Source organism: Telopea speciosissima, chromosome 5, assembly GCF_018873765.1.
Source record: "Telopea speciosissima isolate NSW1024214 ecotype Mountain lineage chromosome 5, Tspe_v1, whole genome shotgun sequence".
Classification (NCBI taxonomy): Eukaryota; Viridiplantae; Streptophyta; class Magnoliopsida; order Proteales; family Proteaceae; genus Telopea; species Telopea speciosissima.
In genome coordinates, this window is record NC_057920.1 from 2506501 (window position 1) to 2517981 (window position 11481).

Genomic DNA, 11481 nt, shown 5'->3' on the forward strand with positions numbered 1-11481 from the left:
TTATTTTGACATCTACTCCTCGGTCTGTCATTTGCCAACGATAAGGATTCTTCTTGCCATAGCATCTATTGAGCACTATGTTGTGCATCAAATGGATGTAAAAATGACTTTCCTTAATGGAGACCTAATAGAAGAAATCTACATGAACCAACCTGAAGGGTTTGTCATGGAAGGTTCTGAAAAAAGAGTTTATAAATTAAATAAATCTCTCTATGGTCTTAAAAAAGTACCTAAATTATGGCATGAGAAGTTTGACAAGACAGTAAAGAGCCTTGGTTTTTAAACCAGCAACTCGGATAAGTGCCTTTATTTTTTATCTAAGTCAAACAAGGTCGCGATTATTTGCTTGTATGTAGACGACATGTTGATTCTAGGTTCTGATCTCTCTGTAGTGAGTGACATTAAAGAAATCTTGTCCAAAGAATTCGACATAAAAGATCTTGGTATGGTAGACACCATTCTTGGAATGAGAGTAAACTTCAATGAGCAAGGGATCACCCTTAGTCAGTCTCATTACATTGAGAGGTTACTTTCTAGTTGGGGATACAGTGATTGTAAACCGATTGAGATACCCTATGACTATAACAAATGGTTGAAACCTAACACAGGTGACACCGTGAATCAGTTAGAATATTATAAACTGATTGATAATCTCATGTATGCAATGAGTTGCACTAGGACAGACATAACCTTTACGATAGGCATGCTGAGTCATTTCACTAGTAATCCTAGAAAAGAGCATTGGGATGCCCTATCGAGGCTGATGGGATACCTTAAGGTTACTCAAGATTATGCTCTATATTATACTGGACATCCTCCAACTTTGGAAGGATATTCTGATGCATCTTGGTGCTCAGATTTGGGAGATAGCAGATCCACTAGTGGTTATGTATTTACACTAGGAGGAGTAGTTGTAGCATGAAAATTCAAGAGACAGACAGGTATTGCTCTGTCATCTATGGAATCGGAACTTTATGCTCTAGCTTCTGCAGGAGATGAAGCAGAGTGGATAAAGGATCTGATCATGAATATTCCATTGAGGAGTTTTAAGTTAAACTCCATATTTATATTCTATGATAATCAAGCAACAAAGACGATAGTGAATAACTCACTCTTTAATGGTAAAAGAAGACACATCAGGCTAAAACATGCCATGCTGAATTATAGAACAGAACAAGGTATTATCACTTTGATTGATGTGAGATCAAAGGATAATACGACAGATGCCCTTACAAAGGGATTGAACAAAGATCGAACATTCAAAACTACGGGGGAGATGGGGTTAAAGATCATTTAGTCAGGTCTTAACCTAACCCAGTATTATTTTGAATTATTCGAATCTCATCTAGCCTTGGAAAGCATTCGGGATAGTTTACATGTTTCAGATAACTTAGTTAGGTTACTAAGTATGGGGGTTTATGAAACCATTCTAAACTTGATGGTGTAACAAATTTTTCATGTGAAGTTTTCTTACTTTGTTATTCCACAAAGGAATATGAAAAATGTCTGATATGTTTCAATGATATTGTGTTAATCTTTATGTCATTCCAAATTTGATGACATGTCTTTCATAATATTGTGTATCATTCTAAATTTGATGATACAACATAAATCTATGACTGATATGACGAACACAGTATTTCAAATGGAAGCATGGTATGGTCCTTGTGATAGCGACTATATATGATCAAGTTCTTGTAAAGAAACTTGATGATGATGCTTATTATTTTTTATTTACCTTCAGCCATATATGGAATGTATTAAGTTCTTATTGTTGAACTAGATATTATTGTGCAAATGATTGAATTCATATTATCTTATGAAATTCATATTTGATAAATTATAGAGAATTGTGAAGATAGAGGAGAATGGTTGAATCTGGATCTCGATAATGATGACTTACTTGATGAGTAAAGTCACATGGATTGCAAGGACTTTTTCTTTTGACTATTTCTTTTGGTTTAGCCACTTGCATGTGGAACTTCGGATTTATTGTTGGGTTTAGTTTTGACATAAAATCCTAGTTTTATTTCTTGAAGTTTACTTATTTGATTTATTGGATTATTGATATTCAATTTATATTGATTCAATTACTGATTGAACAATGGTTTCTATACATGTGTGGTGGATATATGTAGAACATAGGAGGAGATTGTAAGGGTATTTATGTAATATCCCTTCATATGTTCTAATATAATCTTATTTGTATTAATACTTAGGCTGTGAGGGGCAATCTAGTAATTAGCCCATCTGACCTAAACCCTAATTTTTCTATAAATACTAGTTGGAGGCAGCAGTCTGGGTATTCCAAACTAGATACTCAGGGTGTAATACTTTAAGCAACCTTGTGCTTAAACCCTAAACCCTAACACAAAATGCCAATTTGACTGAAGCAGGAGAAGAGTTTTTGAAGTTCTGTTTATGATACGGAATTTGGTGTTAGGAGAGAGATTTTGAAGTTCTGTTAATGGCTCTCTATTTTTCCAAGCTTACTCATGGTTCGAACTTTGGTGTACTGAAGTGGGGAGCCCTGGAAGCGGAATAGGAGTGTGGGCTTTGGTATGACTCGTATGAAGACAGTCCTTGGGACCTGAGCATCAACCACATGGAATCTAGAGGGGGCATTGGATTCCATATGGGTGGTACTCAAATTCCAAGGACATGAGTCGGATTCGCTGAAAAGATGCCCAATAGACAACAACAGTACATGAGGTTGGGCTCCTTTCAAATGAAAAATCCGCCTAATGAGGCATCCGATGGTTGAGCTGACTGGTACACATCCCGATTGACTGGTATACATCTTGGTATACACTCGAGAATGTGTGTTAGCGAGCCCAGCTGTTAGATGCCTCATCGGGCACTCTCTGGGCGGTGGGCTCATTTGAGAGGATCCGAATCCCAATAAATGTGAAGCCTAGTTAATAGCCCAACCAATTGGAATATCTTAGCTTCTACATAATTATGCGCAAAACAAAGCATCAGTGAGGATAGAAGATTCTTTAGCTAAAAAGAATAGAAGATTAAAAAAAAAAAAAAAAAACCATCAATGATGATGTAAAATATAGAGGTGTAGGAGAGGAGTGTGAGGGTTGGTTTTGCCGACTGCTGTTGATATCCCTAATTCCCTATTACCTCCTCTGGGCCCTGGGCTCTGGGCCCTGGGCCCTGGCGTGCAAGTCCTCACCTTACGATTCAATTTCTGATCCGTATCTGATAATCTGATCCGAATCCGATCTGAATTTGATCCATTTACATCTCTAATTGCATTAGGTTGATTTTGGTCGGACCACTGAAGTGGTGACGTTGAAGTCAGTCGAACCTTGAAACCTGAAACAATGCAAACCCTCGTTTGCTTCAGCGGAAAACCCTTATTGGCTCCGATTCGCGTGCAATCACACAACATCTTCAATCCGTCGAGTTCCAGTAACAAACTCAGAACAGCAGAGCCGATGGCTTCTCCCAAATGGGCTCAGAAGACCATTGCGCTTCCTCCTCAGAAGCGAGGCTGCCATCTCATCACGCCCAAGGTACCACTATTTCTTTTTTCTGTAGGTAACTCTTTTGATTTGTTTAACTTTCTTTATCTTTTAGGGTAGATTGCTGATGGAGGAGGAAACAAACTATTAAACCCCTGTACATATTTCTCCAACTTCAATTATTGTCTAATGGAGTATTTCTTGTTATCGATTTATCGGTTTGGCCTTATGATGTGTTTGGGTTCGTCTTCCCTTCTTCCTATTTTATTTATGCGAAAGGTTTCCTACACCAGTGGGGGAGGAAGATTCCCTTCACCACTGGTGATGTGACCAAATGGAGAGAGAGAGAGAGAGAGAGAGAGAGAGAGAGAGGTTGGTAATAGAATTTATAGTTGGCAAGGACCGAAGCAACAGCCTTGGTGCAACGGTATAGTTTGATCCATTGTGACCACAGGGTGGAGGGTTTGGAGTTTGTTGTCCACAAAGGATCAATTGGCCGACATCCTCACCAAGGCCCTAGCAACGGCCCGGTTCCAGTTTTTCCGTGACAAGTTGAAGCTTCGGTGCTTGGGACCTTCCACTTGAGGTGGCGTATTGACCAAATATTGGATTCCCTCTTAAACTTGGGAACCCAATATTTGATTGACAAGAATCAATTACAATCCCACCATATCCACTGTAATCTCATCACAATCCCACCATTTCCATTGTAATCTCATCAGCCACCTCAACTGGTTGACAAAGATCATTTGTATCCAATGTACATACCATACATAGGTAAAGATATTTATGTCAACCTTATACTTATAAATCATGTAATTCTCTACACAATCAATCAAGGAAATCATATACAATCAAATCCACTCAGGCCTATTGATGCACTTGCGCAATATAGCTTCACGGGTTAGGAATGATTTTTTATTTTTTTTTGGAATTGGAGAGCTTTAATAGGGGGGGGGGGGGGGATAGGGGTTGGGGATAGGCCCCAAGGTGGTTTGAACTCATGACCTCGTATTTGAGGAGTTGGTCTTTGGTTAGGAATGATTTTATTATTGAAATTTGGGAGAAACCCATTTTCACAGTCATTTAAGATATAAATATTTAGTTGAAGTGTTTTATGCGACATTCATTCAGTCCCACAGATCTATATGCTGGCTTTTAAATTTTACATGAGCTTTTTAATCTTTTGGGTGCTCAGTCTCTAGCCTTTAACCTTCATGTTTGGGTTATCCACCACCACCTCACTTTATATATTTTGTTATAATTCCATATTTTGATTGAAAGTAAGTTCAGAAGCAAATCAAACAATACTAGCCATAGTTTGCCTGCATCATAGTTATCAAGGCGACGCCTTGATAACTATGGCCTGCATAGTTCATGGCAACGGCTAGGTGACGAGAGGGTCTACTGCTTAGGTTCACCTAGATGCTTTAACAATGCTGCTTCTAGCCATTTGTAAATTTTATTATTGTTTTCTGATCCAAATTTTATTTGTGAGTGTCTGTCCTGTGATTTTATTTGCTGTCATGCAGTTGAGTCATAGTCACCTAGTTTTTCAACACTTCTAAAATAAGTGGTTTTAATGGACCTGAAATTAAATATCCAAACTACACAGAGGTCTCTTTTGTCAATAAAAAGATTGAACATTGGGGGCGGGGGGAGAGAGAGAAAAAAGATTGATATAAAAACTTTATGCTTGGGGAATTTTCTGCCTTCTGTACTTTTATTTTTCTTGGTGTGTTCTTTGGAGCTTAATAAACTTCACTATCATGTTTTGGAGCTTAATGTGAACTCTATAGTTTCAATTGTGAAATACATTTTTTATGACCCCTAGTTTTCACAGTAACACTCATCAAAACATTGTCTTCTTTTATGGCTGACAATTGCTTATTCAGATATTGAAGGAAATTGACCAGGATTTGTTAGGATTCAAATGTGGTTTGGCGCATTTTTTCTGTAAGTGGCCCAAATTTGTGATGACTTTCCTGATCATGTTCATCCTGGGAATGTACCTCTGTTTTTTTTTTAAGAGATTTTGCTTTTGATTCTGTTTTAATACTCACAGTGCAGCATACAAGTGCCTCCCTCACTGTAAATGAGAATTATGACTCGGATGTTCGGGAAGACACTGAAACGTTCCTCAACAAGATAGTGCCAGAGGTTATGCCCTTGTTAGCCTGATGCTTCATTTTGTGTGATTGTTGCCAATTTAATAACACAAAAGGCTTGATTTGGCATTTGGGTTTGTTTCTCAGGGGCGCTCTGCACCTTGGAAGCATACAATAGAAGGTTAGGATGTGAAGTTTTTTGTTTCAAATTCATATTCTCCCTCCTTTAGTCTTGATTAAAATTAAGTAATGGGCAGTGTTTGTTTAAATAGTTATTTAAGCAGTTTTATGCTCTGGATGTTTGGCCTTATTATTAAATAGCAAGATGAGAACAGTTTCACAGTTTGGGGATGGAATTGTGAAGATACATTTCTATAGGAAAGAAAATATAAGTTTTGGAAGAAAAGGAAGAATAATTCATTTTCAGACTCAACTTCGGACAAAAGAGGCATCTATTACAAGCGACTTGGGATGTTTGGTTTTGCATATAGTATAGTATTTATTGCTTGTTATCAAATATTGATTGTTCTAAACCTAAGTGACAGTTTTGAGTTGCTTGAATGTTGTTCTGGCAGGCCCTGACGACATGCCAGCACACATCAAATCTTCAATGTTTGGCTGCAGCCTCACGTGTGGATCTCCTCTAAAATCTAAATGCTTCATGCTAATTGTGACGGACTAATTGTCTTTTCAGTTTAATGTATTACTGTTTGCTGCTTACTTCTTACTTCTTTCCTGTCTGATACAGGATTCCTATAACTGATGGGAAACTCAATATGGGAACTTGGCAGGTAACTGGGAATAAATATTATCTGTAGTTATATCTAAAATGAGTGTTGTATAATTTTACTGGAAAACCTCAGACCATAGATTTCTGATACTATAGAATATGGTGTTGAGAAATGATTTCTGTGAATATTTTGTATGCTTCTCTCATTTTTATCCAGGAAGACACCTTTGAATAAACATGTTTGGTTACTGATTCCCACTTACTCAATAACTAAGCTCATCTTTAATACAGGACTTGAAATTGACATGGCTATTATAATGAAGATCATCTAACTTTGTTTTATATTGTATATTATTTATTTATGCCTGTAAGAAGTGTTCTTATTTGTCAATAAGAAAGGTTATGGAACTTCTACGAGATATCCTGTGACCCATCAATATTCACTGTTCATAGTTTGTCACCACCCCTCCTTGGAAGGATAACTCCCAAAATTAGTCTTGATTGTTGATGACTTCATGTTGTCTCGTTGGAGTTTCCCCATGATGACTCACTCGGAAAGAGATGAATCCCTTTTCAAACTGTGCCATCCATTACTCTGTGGCTGTGGGCGAGCCATATTGTCGGTTACGCATTAGTGGGGAACAGTTCACTGTAGCTTATCTGCCAGTTTTATTGTTCGACAATTGTGTAGCTATGTGAAGTTGCCACCTCCTTGGAAATTCTAAGTTTTCAGTTTCTAGTGCCTTGTATTCTGTCCTTTTCCATGCATAAGCCAATGCATATCACCTAGTTGATGTACTGGAAAAATTTGCATATTACTGTGGTTGAATATGTCAAAAGTAATCACAAATTAACACTTCTTCTTCAGGGAATATGGCTGTGTGAGCATCGGGACCATGCTACTCCACGCAGAGTTGTAGTTACTCTTAATGGAATGTAAATGGTAAAATCTATATGTAGTCGTTTGTACTTCGTACTTTTATTTTATTCTGGTTTTAAAGTAAAGATCTAATATATGGACTTAAAAGTTGCCTAATATATAAAAAATGGATTCAAGGTATGGTACTCCATTTTGACCTGACAGTTTAATTGTGTTGGGTGGGTAGCATTTAAATTGAATTTGGTGGCGAGCTACCAGATGGAATAACTACCCCCAAAAATTCTTTTAGTGCTACAGTTTATGAATCCATGTGAGTGAAGCCAATCCATCTTCTGTAATTGTTTGTTGTGCCTCTAGCAAAACTATTTAGAAATTCATGATTTAGTCCCTCCTATGTAATCAATTTTGCTGGTATTGGACTTGTTACCTGTTCTTTTGTTGGAGGGAAGCTTGCAGAGACATGGTGTTTGGCGTCATTCAATTGCACTTGGGTTCCTCCACCTGTTCTTCCATATACCTTATTCCAATACATGTGGGGGAGAAGGTGACTGGTCCTCGGGCCCACATGAGGGGAGTGTCTTTTAACAGAAGGGATGGAGATGTTTAGCTAGCCATTTAGGAAGCAATGTTTAGAATTTCTTGCCTTTTTTTTTGGAGGGTGGGGGAGATGTGGGGAGAAGTAAAAAAAAAATTGATAAGGGACCATGAGTTTCCAGCTACTTCTGTTACATCGTGTTTCAACCATCGGACATGTTTTGGGCTTGAGAAAGTCAGACCCAGTGAAAGAAAAATAAAACAAAGGACGATGGAGAATAAAAGGTTGGGTAAATGGTAGCAATAATCTTTCGATGGTGCCCAAATGGTACACATCTGTGTTGCTTCACCAATGAGACGACATTGACTGGAAACTATTAGTACAGTAATGTAGCTATTTGACCACGTTAAGTTATGGCCGGCCTCTGGACGAGGAGGAAAGAAAAAGTTTTCATTTACGTATCTCATTTTTATTGTATTCAAAATATGACAGGCAAGAAACTCTTACCAAGAGGTTAACGAATACAAAGATTTTGCATTGCATGAGCCACTGCCCCTGCTCAAAGGAAAATTCAATCAATATGATGGTAATTCACAAAATAATCATTTGGATTATGGGTTAATAATACTCCCTCTATGATCACTATCTTCAGTTATGGTTATATGTGGACATACATGGGGTATATGATTGTATTCGATCTGAACTTTAGCAGCTGACCAATCTACCAATTATTTGATATCCAGAGGCCAGATATGCCATATCGCTCTTCACATGGTAGAACCAGGAAAATTTTTGATTTAAAAGTTTCTCACCCCCTATTAGTATATCGTATATCATGGACACCCCAAAAATGTTCACTCCGTTAAGTCTGTGCAGTTAAGTTGCTGTTAAGTCTTTTATAATGATGAAATTATCTTTTCCCTTTCCCCACTTCTTCTCACGCAAACCTTTCATGTTCTCTGGTTTTGGAATTCTCGCCCGTCCCCCTTCTTCTCCATTTGACTCTGGAAACAGAAGAGCATCTCAGATTTTCAGTTTTTTTCTGGTTTTAGAACAGTAGCCCCTGCCCCCTTTTCTTCTTTTGCTTTTGAACATCCAGATAGAGCGCAGCGGCAGTTGGCGAGTTCCCAATTGAGTGTCTTCTCCATTCTCAAAGTGCATTGACAACTCACTGGCGACTGAAGGGCGTGAAGGCAGCCTTGGAGTTTCAGCCTTTTTAGGTACGTTTTCCTTTTCTCCTCTTCGTCCGCCCCCCCCCCCCCCCCCCCACCTTCTTCTCTATTCTGTTATTCTTCCTTCTATTATTCTCTTTCCCTCTCTCGTAATTATTTGGACAGATTCTCCCATTGCTTTAGCTGCGTTGCCCTGACTGCCCCATTAGTTCTTCTTATATGTTCTCTCTCTCTCACTGGATTTTGTATACATTAAAACTGGAGACATCAGGGTTTGATTTTAGTGTATTTTGGGTAATGAATCTGGTCCGTTTGGTTAGACTTTACACATTTTATCTGGCAATCAGAAGATTTACACTATGAATTTTTATGCTTTGTGTTGCTCTCAGTTTGTATGTATTTATTTTCAGGTTTAATTTTTTTAGGGAGATGGGATTTTTCACACTAACCATTGGAGTGGATCATTAACCGATCCTTACAGGGCAATGGTAAGCACTAAGCACCTCTCAATCAATTAGAGGGTAACTCCATTGTAGCCATTCCCACCCCCTAGGAAATCACGGCAGCTGTGTCCAATGGATGCTAGGGTGGTTTCTAATTTATTTGCTAATCATGGCAGTTATTTTTAATGAATTCCACACTCTTTTTTCTTTTTTTCATCCAGATTTGATTAATTCAATGTTTAAATGTAGATTTTGACAGTAGGGTGAAAGGCTAATAGAAAAGCTTAAAATCATGGAGGAGTGGAGGAGAGATAAGTTTTTTTTTGGGTGTGGGTGGGGGGGGGGGGGGGAGAAGTAAGAAGATGGGAGGATGGGATTCCATCCTTTATTTTATTTATTTAAATAACTACTGGGGGTTAAAATGAGTATTTCAACTTTGGGTGCTAACTGTGCTTAACGTCAGCGAGAAAGTTGATAATTTGAGATTTTTTGGGGCGTCCGTGATGCACGATATGCTTATAGGTGGTGTCCGTGAAAATTTCCTAGGTTTTTCTTATGAAATTTTTTTTTTTTTTTGACTAAGTTCCCCTCCCGTTGAATGGAAAGCCACCATCCTAGATTCTCAAACCCCTCCTAGGTTTTAAGTATGTTCTTTTATGTGATACTTGCAGAAAACTTTTGAATATGTATGTCTAGAGTTCATCAACTCTAAGCCATAGTTACGGACAATGTGGAAAGCATATGTTTTTTGGAGAAGGGAAAGAAATTATATATATATAAAGGAATTAATTACATCCTGTGGTAAAATTGGCTTGCTGCATCCTTTTGAATAAGATGCTATAGGGGAGGGGGAATGGAATCTATACAGAAATCAATCTCATCAGAGGGAGACTGTACAAAGTTAGCAAGCCAGTCTGCACAGTGATTTCCTTTCCTATAACAAAAATGAAAGGAAGTTGATCTAAAGTTGCTGGCAAGTTGGGTGATGCGCTGGATGGAGTCCCAAACTTTCCAATGCGCCGAGGGAGCACCTGTTATGCCATCAATGGCAGACATCGAATCCGAGTAAATAATGAGATTCTCGTAGCCGAAGTCGCTGACCTTGCTGATCCCCAGAGAATAGCCTGAATCTCAGCCTGGTAGATGTTATAAGAGGAGATTGCTCCAGCTATAGCGCAGACAACAGCCCCATTATGAAGTCTTCCTATGGTGCCATAATCTCCTAAGTCTTCCCTGGCTGAATTGTTGCAGTTAATCGCCAGGTGACCAGGGGGAATGTGGAAAGCATTTTGTTTAATCGTCTGAATCGGGCTCCTCTCCAGGTGTCAGGGCCAGCCGCTAGGGTTGTTTTGGGTTGAGTTTCTGTTTTCAATCGGTAAAGGGAGAGGGCGGGGGTTTTTTGGTTTTTTCAAGTTTTGTTGTTTTCATTTTAACTTGAAATATGAAACCGTGTTATATGTGATTAATACGGTAACCGCTAAAATCCGCAAATTTTACCGTATAAGTGCTTTCGTGCGTAAATATGTTTTTTTTAATTTTTTACTCATTCAAACGTTTGGATACAGCACGCAATTTTACTAAGGTTACAACTTACAACTACTGCATGGTTACAACTTACAACTACCCAAGCACACAATAGCTCCACCCACCATATCCCATAGTTAATATAATTACTCATAAGATGATAACTCGAAAATGGAACATCTGCACGTATCAATAGGTGATCATACATGTGAGAGCCAACCACCTGTCCTGTTTTTATCATTTACAAGGGGAGGAGGGGTTTTTATGAAAACAAAATTAAAATGTGATTGACACTCACATGTACATTCACCTGCTGATACCTGTAGAGGAACCGAACTCTAACTCTCCCTACAGTTGCTGAGACATGTAACGCAATTTCACATCCCTCTTTGTTGCATGGGGTTAAAGAAAGAAAATGAAATGAGCGAGAGAGAAAGAGAGAGAGAGAGAGGGATCCGTCTTCGCCCAGGGAGAATGTGAAAGCAAGGGGGAGGAAAAATAGTTAGGTTTGGAGAGATAGTGGCGGATAACAGAGAACTCGACATATCTGAACAATCAAATGCAATATTAGCCAATGTGGTAGTCGAGTGGAACAACAAACAAGTTACATTTT

At 38.4% G+C, this 11481-nt stretch overlaps 1 protein-coding gene across 1 annotated transcript; it reads left to right on the top strand.

The window, feature by feature from the left end:
* Positions 1–3310: 3310 nt before the first annotated feature.
* Positions 3311–7528, top strand: LOC122660762 (UPF0047 protein YjbQ). The gene is made up of 7 exons (XM_043856001.1): positions 3311–3527; positions 5372–5432; positions 5542–5636; positions 5732–5765; positions 6160–6214; positions 6333–6375; positions 7183–7528. The coding sequence occupies exons 1-7, from the start codon at positions 3336–3338 to the stop codon at positions 7252–7254; spliced, it is 552 nt and encodes a 183-aa protein (XP_043711936.1). The 5' UTR covers positions 3311–3335; the 3' UTR covers positions 7255–7528.
* The last annotated feature ends 3953 nt before the right edge of the window (positions 7529–11481 follow it).